The 12,223-nt window shown below is 37.4% G+C and overlaps 3 protein-coding genes across 3 annotated transcripts; 1 reads left to right on the top strand and 2 right to left on the bottom strand.

The window, feature by feature from the left end:
- Nucleotides 1-978: 978 nt before the first annotated feature.
- Nucleotides 979-3,191, bottom strand: LOC140771225 (chloroplast protein FOR GROWTH AND FERTILITY 2-like). The gene is made up of 2 exons (XM_073112679.1): nucleotides 2,841-3,191; nucleotides 979-1,923 (listed from the first exon to the last, which is right to left on the bottom strand). The coding sequence occupies exons 1-2, from the start codon at nucleotides 3,138-3,140 to the stop codon at nucleotides 1,108-1,110; spliced, it is 1,116 nt and encodes a 371-aa protein (XP_072968780.1). The 5' UTR covers nucleotides 3,141-3,191; the 3' UTR covers nucleotides 979-1,107.
- Nucleotides 3,192-3,415: 224 nt separating this feature from the next.
- Nucleotides 3,416-7,665, top strand: LOC140770478 (SKP1-like protein 1B). Its single transcript, XM_073111691.1, has 2 exons — nucleotides 3,416-3,862; nucleotides 7,273-7,665. The coding sequence occupies exons 1-2, from the start codon at nucleotides 3,554-3,556 to the stop codon at nucleotides 7,444-7,446; spliced, it is 483 nt and encodes a 160-aa protein (XP_072967792.1). The 5' UTR covers nucleotides 3,416-3,553; the 3' UTR covers nucleotides 7,447-7,665.
- Nucleotides 7,666-9,390: 1,725 nt separating this feature from the next.
- On the bottom strand, nucleotides 9,391-12,138 carry LOC140777223 (basic leucine zipper 23-like). The gene is made up of 2 exons (XM_073121187.1): nucleotides 10,958-12,138; nucleotides 9,391-9,743 (listed from the first exon to the last, which is right to left on the bottom strand). The coding sequence occupies exon 1, from the start codon at nucleotides 11,769-11,771 to the stop codon at nucleotides 10,959-10,961; it is 813 nt and encodes a 270-aa protein (XP_072977288.1). The 5' UTR covers nucleotides 11,772-12,138; the 3' UTR covers nucleotides 9,391-9,743; nucleotide 10,958.
- Nucleotides 12,139-12,223: the final 85 nt, after the last annotated feature.

The following is a 12,223-nucleotide window of genomic DNA, read 5'->3' as shown; positions in this document are numbered from 1 at the left end:
TAATTTTGAAGGGAAAAAATTAAATTTTGTCCCCTTTTACTCGGGCCATATTCTCAAATGTTCTCCTTGTTTTTTAATTTATATGCAATCGAAAAATAACGGCGAAGATAATTTTTCTATTAATTTTTTAAAAAACTTCTAACCATTTTGTTCTTCTATATTACCCAGTTTTGGAATACTTGCGATGTCTGAAATATAAAACTGAGAAGGAATAAGATGAAAGAAGAATAATACGTCAATTTTCAACAAAAGGATTATTTTATAAACTTAGTTGTTATAAAACAAAAAAAAAAACAAGTATTTTGGTCTTTTTAATATTAAAATTAACATCTATCATACTGTTGCATATTAATTAGAATCATAAAAGGGTCAAGAAAGATCAAGGAGGCACTCCAAATTTTGGCCTAACCACAGATTGTTATTATATTTTCTCTCCTTTTATATCATAGACACTGTTTAGTATGTGTTTGGTTCCCTATTAAAAAAATTAAAAAAAAAAAACTGGAGTAGGAAAATCCTCAACCCAAGTACACATAACCCATTGACATTTAGCCCTAGTTACCTTCAAGGTGGATGGCCAATCCACTGGTTGGTTGGTTTTATTGGCAACATGTGCACAGTCGCCAAGTCGATTTTAAAAATAGCACAAAGTTAAATTAGAGAGTACATTCAGGGAAAAGTTTATTTTGGGTTCTGCATACTAATCATGGACAGTGATCCAAGAACAGAATCGCATAAAAGATAATAGAATATGAGAGACATTCCTAAGTTTGATTGCGTAGCAAAGGCTTTTTTACCCATGCTGGAATGGATTCCTAGAAATTATTGAAGCTTTCAACCAATCTTGCTAAAGATTATTCAGTACAGGATAAGAAAGCCAAACATAATAAATGCAGAATAATTATTAGCATATCTTGCTTGCATTTATGAACTTGAAACCTAGATTAACTTTTCCAGAAATCTCTTTTACTAGATTAACTTGAATCACCAAGGGAAGGATGGATAAATTAGAAGCTACAATTGCTAGATAACTAACTTTCATTATGCAGTTCCTACTCTTAAAATAGAATCTTTGGGGGGAAAAAAAAAGTTGTAAGTGAAAATTGATTAATACAAGCTAAAACCAAAGAATTGGCTGATAAGAATGCCAAGCCCCATGGATATTGCTACAAGAGAAGCAGCCCATGTCAGTTTTTCTGTTATCCTAGGAATCCTTTCCTTCAGAGCCTGCGTGCATGAACCGATGAAAACTGTATAACTCCCCATTGCGACCACGGTCCCAAGCAGAAACATACCTAGAAATGCAGCACCAGCCAAGCGTGACGGAAGAGCTAGCGCAGGCAAGACCATCATAAGTGCATCTGGCTGCAAACCATGGACAATTCCAGTGGCAAAAGTTGCAAATCCGATTTTTTTCTTCCCACCTGGTGCAGCATCTAAGGGTTCAATCAAACTAACATCACATTCCCCATTTTCTAGAGCCACACATGGAGCAGGCACCTCTGAAGCCTCTCTAATTCCAATAGCACCGATCACAAGAAGAGTTAAACCAACAACTCTCGTCCCCCATGTGCGGATAATCTCAATGTGCAGACGATCCTTGAGCACAAGAAACAGAAGGCCGAATATCACTTGGCCAGCATCATGGCCACATCCCCAAAGTGCCCCTACTACAGCACTCTCCATTCTCGTTCGTCCAATGGATAATGGAGCCAAGGCAGCAAGATGATCTGGGCCTGAGAGAGTGTGAAGGCAACCTGCAAAAAAACCAGTCCATGCGCTACTCAGCAACTCAGTTCTAATGAGTCCTCCACTCGTCTTGGCAGCAGACTGAAAAGTTGCATAGGCTGGTGGTGCTAGAACCGATTGTATTGTGGTCACAATTAAAGTTGATAATAGAGCAATAAATGCAGCAGAAGCAACCTGAAACATAGAATATGAAAGTTCTGTTAGCATAATCAATAAGAATGATGGCAAGAGTATACATATTCTAGAGTATATTGGTTACAGAAGTTACGAATAATACCGGCATAGAACCTTCTATAACCTAGAAATGGCAAGGAAGGTATAGTAACTTGATTAGCATGTAGGATACTTTTTTAGATCGACAGTTATATGAGGCCACTTTATTCAGCCAGTTTTCATGAATCCAGATCTAAATCAATTATTTATGGAATTCCCAAGGTACCACTGCATCCAAAGTTACTAAAGAATCTTCGTAGCTAGATGCTTGATTAGAAATGATCATGAGAATAATCCCTAAGCAATTAACTACATTAATATTAACGACCCAACTGAATCTGCAAGACTGCAACAGTTGCACACAATGCAACTCAGATGCATGACAGTTCTCAACTGTAAGATGGCAAACATACACCAATCAAGCTACTAGAAATAGGAACTTTACAAAAAAAAAAAGAAAAAAGAAATCTTGACAGAAATATATCAAGAAGAGGAGATGATAAATCTCAAACTCTACACAAAATAATTGCATTTCACATATTAATAAGTGAGTTGATCAAGGCACCATTTTAGTTAAACAAAAATACAATTATCAAAATTATTAATTTATTGTACCAAAAACATGGCCCAAATACATTGCATCACCAGATATCGATACTCCGGTACAAATTAACTACAGCACAATTACTAATTTTCAAGAAATTTATTAATAATCAAGGCATAGTCCAGCCTTGCTTTTGGAAATCAATAACCCAATAACAATTAACTCACACCACCAATGAAGAGTACGAAGAGATCATCTAACGAAAAACTATAAAGAATAGGAAAAAGTATGTCAATTGCCGGATAAAGACAGAGGAACAAATGCAAAATCGCACCTTTTGAACGAAATTGTCACCTAATCGGCTTGCTCCAGAGGGTTCACCAGATGGGTAACTTTCTCTCCCCTTATCTTCACCGGAAACAGGAAGAGACGTCCCAGCAACGGGCGAGAGGCGAAGAGGAGTAGGTGGGCCTTCGTGTTTGGAGACGAGCGAGCGAAGCGGCTTAAAGCCATGGTGGGGGAGCGAAGGGAGACCAAACCTAGCAACCGAGGAGACTCGTGGGGCGAGAAGACGAGGTCTTGGGAAGGTGGTAATAGTTCGCGAGGGGAGAGAAGAAGAGATAAGCCTCTCCATGGCGAAAAACAAGTCGAAAAAAAAGATTGCGTTTTGTTCTGGGGAGAGAGAGAAAGAAGGGGGTTTTACGGTGGGAGATCAGAAACTAATGTAGGATTTTGCTACATATGGATACGTGGCAGTATCCAATTGGCTACAAAATCACAAGATTCGGAGATCCGTATCGTTTCTAACCGGATTCGGATGCGGATCGGGAGTTTATATCTATTGGAAGAAAAAAAACCAAATCCATTGTCGCAGGACATTAATTTATAAGAAGTTGCTTCCATTTCCACACGCTTCCTTTCTTCGTGACCTCGAAATCTATCCCGTGTGCTCTCCTCCCTAGGGTTATCTAATCTACCTCCTCCTCCTCCTCCTCCTCTAAGATTTACCATTCCTCCCCACTCGATCTCTCGATCGAGTCCTCGGCCATGGCGAAGAAGATAACCCTGAAGAGCTCGGACGGCGAGGTGTTCGAGGTGGAGGAATTGGTTGCCATGGAGTCGCAAACGATCAAGCACATGATCGAGGACGACTGCGTCGAGAACAGCATCCCGCTCCCAAACGTCACCTCCAAGATCCTCTCCAAGGTCATCGAGTACTGCAAGAAGCACGTCGACGCTGCTGCCGCATCCAAGGCGTCGGCGGACGAGTCGTCGAAGGCGGCTGATGAGGAGCTCAAGCAGTGGGACTCCGAGTTCGTCAAGGTTGACCAGGCCACCCTCTTCGACCTCATCTTGGTATGCGATCCATCTCAAAGTACATTCGGATATTTCTAGTTTCTTTTACGCCTATGTTGTGTTGGATTTGGGGTTTTATTTTATTTTTTCTTAATGTATATTTTTGTATTAGTTAGTAGAAGTTTATCTGTAAATTTATCTGATAGCTAATGTTGGTCTGGTTGTTGTCAATGTTTTAGATTTGATAAGATGTACTTGAGAAATTCTTTGTGAAAGGTTTAATGCAACTTGTTTTTGGTTGTCAATTATTGATAAGATATTGCTTTTGAAATGAAATTGCATTAATGGCATGCTTTACTTGGTACATCATTATGTTTCACATGAGGTTCCACGCTTTGATTTATGCAGACCGGGTTTCTTTAGAATAGGAAATCATAGTTATAAACTAGTTGTTCATTGATTTCGCATTGCTAGTGAACAGAGCGAGAGTATACGAAGATATCTCTGGCTTACATATGTTCTCCTTTTCTCTTATATATTAATAGACACTATACTTACTGCACTTCCTTATATTTTCTTCTTCTTTTTCTCGTCAATTTTTTTGTTCAACTTACCATCATTTGCTTCTATCTCTGCTCTTGTCCCACATTTATCCCTCTTGAATTGGGCAAGTAATCAAGACTTCATCTTTTGTGTGTGCATCTGTGCATGTGCATGCATGGTCGTGTGTATATGTATTTACGTGCAGTTGTACAGTATATAAAATGACTCGAGAACAAGTGAAAAATAGGAGTTTCATGCATGCTTGTTTGATTTTCATATTAGATTCATTTGAGTTTATGTCAAACTAACATAAATACATGCAAGTAGTTAGCAAAAGGAGTTCTCAAAATAAATATAGTGATTTTGAACTACATCTAACTAACTGAAATATCATATTAGTGAGGTAAAAGGAAGGATTATGGGTGCTTAAATGACCTTCAACTTCAAGTCAGCACTTCTTATTTCTGGTGGGAAGGAACAGCGCTGCATCTTAACCTGAGTTCTCCATTTGAAGAATCTGCTGTAAAAGTAGTGCATAAATAATGAGATGAAATTGTAGAAAGCATTAGTCACAAGACTCCCAATGGGATTCTTATAGAGGATAGAAATTTCCTTTGATTGGTTTGCTAAATTGCCTTCTTAAGTTCTTTTCTATGGCTACTATTTAGGAAAATAGATTGACGATCCTATAAAAGTACAGAGATATGGTAATAATAGTTGCCACCCATTGAACTTTCATTATGATAATGCATTTATCTATTAACAAGTTTAAATCAAGGTTTCCAGTTTCAGTTGATCATGATCTGGTATGTAGAAATGGTCTCATATTGACCGTTTCAGTGGGGTATCGACTAATGCCCGATCCGGATTGAATAAGTTTCGGCCATTTCGGACGAGACAAACCAAATTGGGTGAGTAAAGGAGAGGGAGAGAGAGAGATAGAGAGAGAGAAGAGTAAGAAAAAAAGGAAAGAATAGAGGAAAGTGAGAGAGGGGGTGAGAGAAAAAAGAGGGTGGGGAGCTCGTCGAAGAGAGAAGAAAGGAAAAAAATATATTGAGGTCGTCAGAGGTTAATGGAGCTAGATTGCGTTAGATGAGTTTGCTAGACGTTGAAGAAGGCTGATCTACATTGAAGAAGCATCAGTTTTCTTGGGGGAGAGAGAGTGCGAGGGGGAGAGGCACTATGAGAGAGGGAGGGGGGAAGTCTGAGAAAGAGCTTGAGAGGCATCAAGGTTTTTTAAAAGCGAGAGAGATTAGAGATTAGAAGGAGATGTGAGAGAGTTAGTGGAAGAGGGAAAGAAAATGATTTCTTATTTGTATAAGAAAGGGGAGAGAGAGATATATTTTTTAATTTTAGAAATTTTCTATTTTAAAATACAAGTCGATACAGTCAATATGTATATTTTTTACGGCCAATTCCGATCCCGATCCTGATCCCAATACTTGAAATCTTAGTTTAAATACATTCAATATGGAAAGACACAAAAAGCGTAGTTTCTTATTTCATACTCCCTCTGTCAACCTTTTGGCTCCACTCTCCAATAAGATCACCCTGCTGCTGTCACATTATGAAGCACAGATAATCTTAACGCTCATGTGAATGAGTTGTAATGGATATCAAATATGATAGTTATTGTATACTTCACATATGCATCACATCTAAAAATATAAGTACATCTCAGATTCATCTATGATTTCTTCTAGAATTTAGGCTGTGGTCTGTGGACCTGTGGTTGTGATGTATTGCTAATTTTGGCAGTTCCATGAAGATAAGTCAAGTTGAAGAGAGACTACTATCTGTTCTAGTTTGGTTGGAGTGCTCATTTAATGATGGATATTGAGCTCATGTGTTATTAATACTTTCCTATATATGGACTTGAAGGAAGATATTGGAAGTTCATTCTGGATAAGTATAATGCATTCAGATGCAATTCTCCTTTCTTCTTGCATAGTTTCATCTTAGTTCTTAATGTTTTATATAATTTTCTGCACGATTTTCACTCAATTCTTATTGGCTGGTTGGAGGTAGGTACTTGGTATTTGTATCTCATCATGTTTGTATTTTGTATCTTTCATCATTTTTTATAGATGTTACCCTAATATTCTTTTTAATCACTTCAATGGTGTAGATGTGCTATGGTGTACTTTTTTCTTGTCATTTGACTTAAAAGAGCTCTTGTTTCCTCATTCACACAGTTGTCTTGGAAAGAACTTTCCACTCCATAATGACTAAGACAGCATTCTTAACCTAGATTTACAATCATTGTTAGTTTTGCATAACATTTCTATGAATTTCTGTAGATATGCATCACATGTATGTAAGTAGGTGGTGGTTTCCAAGTGCATAAACCATAACATAGGAGAAACAAATATTGACGTGCCGTCCACCAACTGGCATGGCACAACATGTGTCGTGGCATGTGTTGGCCATGTCACGAGAAAACAGGCGCCATTATTGGCCCGAAGGGAGAGAAAATAGGCTCCCTTGACGTTGCAGACGTCGTTGCCCTTGCTGCTGCTTCGCCATCCCTCTCACCTTTCTCGATTAGAGGTCGTGGATCATTTTAGATGAATTTGGCAGATGCGCATAGAAACATTTGGAAAGCTTGATCACCTCTTCTAGTCAATCTTTGCTATACCTGCATGAATATTGGTTATCCTCTTTGATATGATGAGCTGAAGTTGCACCTTCATAACCTATCTGCAACTTGTAAAACAATATGTTTCAGACATCCAAACATATCTTTTCCATGTTGGTATTACCTGTAGTATCTCCAATATATTGCTAGGTTGTGCAAATTCGGGGAAGTGATACATCTCCTTTGGCATGATTGTAGATCTTCACAAAGTATTTACCATGCTTTCCATTTAACATATTGTTTGTGCCTCTGCTTTTATATTAGGATGATGATCTTGTTGTCTATTCAGGCTGCAAACTATCTGAACATCAAAGGACTACTGGATTTGACTTGCCAAACTGTTGCAGACATGATTAAGGGGAAGACACCAGAAGAGATTCGCAAGACTTTCAACATTAAGAATGACTTTTCTCCGGAAGAAGAGGAAGAGGTGCGAAGGGAGAACCAGTGGGCTTTTGAGTGATCAAATCATTCTGAGAAGCTCATGAATCGTTCTTTCTCTGTGATTGGATTATATTATCTGGATTCTGGTTTACATTTATCTATAATGTGGTGGTGGATCTATGTTATATGGGGTGTTGTGTAGGCTTTAACTCGAGATGAATCTGTTATAAGATCTAATGTCTCAGATATGCATGATCTTATAATTTTGGCATTAATCTTATTAGGCCTTACTGATGGATATCTTTTCCCTGCTGCTAGAAATATATTAGTATTTATTTTGGATTTCAAACTTTACTGGCCCGAACAACTGTGGCTATTTAGGGGTATGTTTGGTTGGTCGGAATAGGGAGATGTTTGGTTGGTTGGAGTAGGGAGAGTTATCTGGGATAAGTTCTCTTTTATTTTAGAAAATTTCTACCAAACAAGGGGCTATTCGTAGGAAAATGCTTTAAGGTTTTAGTAATTATAAGATTAGACTTTTAAAATTAAATACGTCAGTGTTTTATATTAAATTATATACTTTTTAAAAAAATACGTATAATTTTAATAAAAGTTGGGCATAGAGACTCAAGTTTATTATTTTTAAAAACTATAAAAAAAAATTTTGGTGCAAATGCTCTCAAATAAGTAAAAATGAAAAAAAAAGAAAGCTTTTATTTTGGGATAAAGAAATTGGATATAACACCTATTTATTCAAACTGTTCAAACTACCGAATTGCCTTTATAGAAAGTTCAATTATTGACTATAATTTATATTTGTAATGACTATTATATATTAGTATATATTACCAGATTGTAATATGACTAAAATAATTACTGAATTACCAAATTATAGTGTAACTATAATATATTAAAATATGTTTGTAATAAAAATGTTTTGATATTAGATGTCCATTTGTGATGCTATTCATGATGTTCCGTATACATGTAAATTATGGTTAAAAACTACATCAATTTTTTGGCCAAAAATTCTAAAATAATTCATTATATAATGTAAAAGTAGTAAAATAAAATTATAACTTATATTTAATTTAAACCTATTTCCTTATCTTTATCAACAAAAAAAAATAAGCAAATACTTACTTACATTAAGCTGAAAAAGGCAATAAGATCAAATTTAATTATTTTTATCTCTTATCCTAACTTTCGTAGCCAAACACCATATTATTCCATATTTTTATTCAAGCATTTATTCTTTTGTTTCCAACCAAACACCTAATAAGAAATTTGGATAAAAATTTTCTGTATCCCAGAATAAGTCCTAATTTTGTTCCAATTCTAATTTTTTTCTTTATCCCATATAATTATTCATCATATAATGTTTTGGCACATGTGATAGCTCAAAGTCCTACAAACAAAAAAGAATGCAATAAACGCAGTATTCAGTATTCCAGTACTTCTATTTCACCAAATGTTGATTGCTTTCATGATACTTCCTTTGAAGTCTTTTTCAGATCTGAAGGCACATTCATCTCTACAGACCCTGGATCACCTCATCTCCATTGTCATGTTCTAACAGTGACACTACAGTCGCTGCACTGTGATACTTCGACATGATTGTGATGAAAAAAATTTACCAAGAAGGACAAGTCTGATAGAAATATAGTCAGCTGTGCAGACACCTCTGTTGGAGATGGAAAAGTTTTTATTATATTAAACAGCTTATAGATGTGTTCCATATCATGACAGAAAGGTAAGTAAATGCTGTGAGGCAAAAATTGATAATCCACAGCCCAGCTAGAAGATCATACAAGACCAGGTGCTAAACCAACTTTAGTACAAAACAAAGTTTCCTGAGGAACCAATAAGTTTCAATGGTTATCATCCACCAACGCTTAATAATCTTATCAGCCAGAGTAGTCTATCTAGTAAATAAAGCATCTGAAAAGAAAAATGTAAGTTTAGGAGTAGCACCCAGTATCAGATGTAAAGCAAAATTAACGTGTAATTCATGCGATATAATGAGACACACATGTTTCATCAGAGTATAACCAATTCTTTAATTCAGACATATGGATTTAAGACTTCCTTGTTGTCTACAAATGATTCCCAATCAGGAAGCTGCCGACAGTCATCACAGAACCAATATCTTACATGCAGATCCAGTACTGTTAATTGAACAATTCGAGAGAAGAACCGAGCAAAAGTTTAATACAGTAAATGCAATGTGGATCTGTCCAGTGAAAGAGCAGCATCTATAAACAAGAAAAGGACCTAGAAAGCGTAAGCCATTACTTAGAATTGGTCATTGACTGATGAAGCGAAATATCAACCCATTGCCAGCAGAAGATCAACCATACAACACCACATGTCTTCCTGATAAAATTATCAAGATTAAATAAACAATACTTAAATTATCATGCAGAAAAATGTTGATGCAAAAAACAAGTTATAGGCAACATTGTGAAAGTATAATTTTATGTGAATCCTGACAAACCACAAGCATGATTGCAGTTTCTGCTTCTAGATCGAATGTCAGAGAATTTTCCAGTTGGTCCAATTGTCTATAAGAGAGATCAAGGAATGGTCCATACTCCAGGAATTTGATAATTCCTCAAAACGTGAACCTTTCTGTTGTCAAGACTTACTTGGGTATCATGCTTGGAACTTATTCCATCTATACATACAAATGGTAACAGGTAGAACAATGAATTAGGTATTAACTGTTAGCAATTCTTCTGTCAATCATTATCCTTTAAACAGGAATAAAATAGCTTGCCGTACATTTAGCTGACAATCAACCCTCCAAGCTGCACATTTCAGATAGCCACTTGATTTATGTTTAATGTTAAAAAAAACTATGGTTATTTAGTTGTAAACCTACCCAAATGTCATACCTATGTAGAAGTAATAACATGACAAGGTGCGTGATATAGCTGACATCGACTGCTCAACTCAGTGAAAAGCTATTCAATGTGTTTTTAGCTATAGAAACTATCAATCATGGCTAGTTAGGTAAGTATATACTTGCACATCACTATACAGGTGTACTCCTTAAGGCTCCTATAATGCCAAGTCTCTTCAGAAAAATATGAAAGGAAACTGTAAGAACACTAATAATTTGATTATTTAGGACTCTCACATGTACATGTTCCCTGAAATTCTTTAAAGTTCCAAATGAATTGTGCTAGTTCTTTCAGGAATAATTCGACAATACAACATAGAATGTAGCTAAGAAATAAAATATTTGGCACTGACAATCGAAAAATATTATAAAAGAAATGAAGACACTCTAAGACCAAAGCTGTTGGAAATGCGAACATGATATTGAAGATCCATCCTTCTTCCTTCGTAAAACAGTACAATTTCCCAACCAATTCTGGAGAGTTATCTTAAAATCAGTCCGGCAATAATTTAGCTAGACTTTGAATTGAAAATGAAACAGATTATGAGCATTACATATATATATATATATATATATATATATATATATATATATATATATTTCAACTAAGAAGTCAATCCACAAAGATAAAGAACTGCATGTATGCCAAATGAATGTGTTTATAGGAAAGGAATATAAATCTAACCTTAGATTTTTTCAGCATCTGATGAACAGCCAACAGGCGCAGCATTTCCATTTCCACGCCCAGAGGGCAGAATGTTCCTAGATCCAGAATTTGAACTCCCCGTGCACTTGACATTGCTTATCTCACAAGCTCCAAAACCCTGACCATTGGATTCACCATTCTCACCCACACTTTTCCCTTGCATCCCCGGATTAACGCAGTGCACCGGATAATCACAGCGGAAATCACAGGAGTTGACAACTTGAGCACCGGCGAGCAAATTCGCCTGCGACACATTCGATGCTAACATCCCCGCCGCTCTCGCTGGCTTCTGATAAGGGAAAGACCCAATTTCTCCTTCAATCCTCCCCCTAATATCCACGAGAAGGCATCGAAGCCTCATAACCTCTGCTTCAAGAGCAACTTGGCCCTGAAGCCTCTTCATCAACTGCTCGTTCAAAGCTGTCAATCGGACCACCTCTTCCTCTAGAGAGGCCGCTCGAGCCTTCTTCTTCTCCCGATACTTCCGAACTGCTTCCCGGTTACCGCACGGCCGCTTCTTTGACACGGAGCACTTCTCCGCGGACTCAGCTGTGTCGTCTGCGGGCGCCGAGAGGATCTTCGTGTGGACATGGAAGCAGGTGTGGGTGTGCGTGAGGTCGGGACCCGGGGGGTTGCAGGTGTGGGTATGGGTGCAAGCATGGTGTTGATCTTTAAGGATCTCGTCGAAGAAGCTATCCATGGAGCAGCTGCTTAGGGGATTCTCACCACCATTGGGGACTGAGAAGACCTCCGGATTCGAGAGATCAATCTCTCCTTCATCCATGGCTGCCATCGGAAGGCTATAGAGCTCCTATTGCCACAAAGAACCGGACGCAACTCCGGATCTTTGCGAAGAATCGAACAGGGGAAAGCTAATCGATTCACAAATTGCAAAACTTGGGCAAAAGACCGAAGGATTGCGAGCAAATGGCGACTGCGAATCCCTCCAAAAGCCGCATACACATATCAAGATCAAATATTTAAACTCGATTAGGACGAATTCAGTACCAATTTTAATCCCGACACAGGTACGTCAGAATCCAATACCAGTACCACAGCTCGAATGTCGTACTTTTCTCCTGGCCTGGAGAATTGGAAGACCAGAGAGAAAGGGAAGAAATTTCTCGGAGAATGGTCGAGTAAAAATGAGAACGGTGATTGATAGAGATTGGAGGAGTAGTTTTTGAACGGTCGGTTGAAAATCTTGGGGTGATTTGCAAATTAAATCTAGTAAATAAAATTTTG

The sequence above is a fragment of the Typha angustifolia genome, chromosome 2, assembly GCF_048772165.1.
Source record: "Typha angustifolia cultivar Huaian chromosome 2, ASM4877216v1, whole genome shotgun sequence".
NCBI classification, from domain to species: Eukaryota; Viridiplantae; Streptophyta; class Magnoliopsida; order Poales; family Typhaceae; genus Typha; species Typha angustifolia.
This window is presented reverse-complemented; position numbering and strand designations above follow the sequence as displayed.

Coding starts and splice junctions, on each gene's coding strand:
- LOC140771225 (XM_073112679.1), bottom strand. CDS start 3,140: ATGGAGAGGCTTATCTCTTCTTCTCTCCCCTCGCGAACTATTACCACC. Junction 1,924..2,840: donor GTGACAATTTCGTTCAAAAG/GTGCGATTTTGC, acceptor TCTATGTTTCAG/GTTGCTTCTGCTGCATTTAT.
- LOC140770478 (XM_073111691.1), top strand. CDS start 3,554: ATGGCGAAGAAGATAACCCTGAAGAGCTCGGACGGCGAGGTGTTCGAG. Junction 3,863..7,272: donor CCCTCTTCGACCTCATCTTG/GTATGCGATCCA, acceptor TTGTCTATTCAG/GCTGCAAACTATCTGAACAT.
- LOC140777223 (XM_073121187.1), bottom strand. CDS start 11,771: ATGGCAGCCATGGATGAAGGAGAGATTGATCTCTCGAATCCGGAGGTC.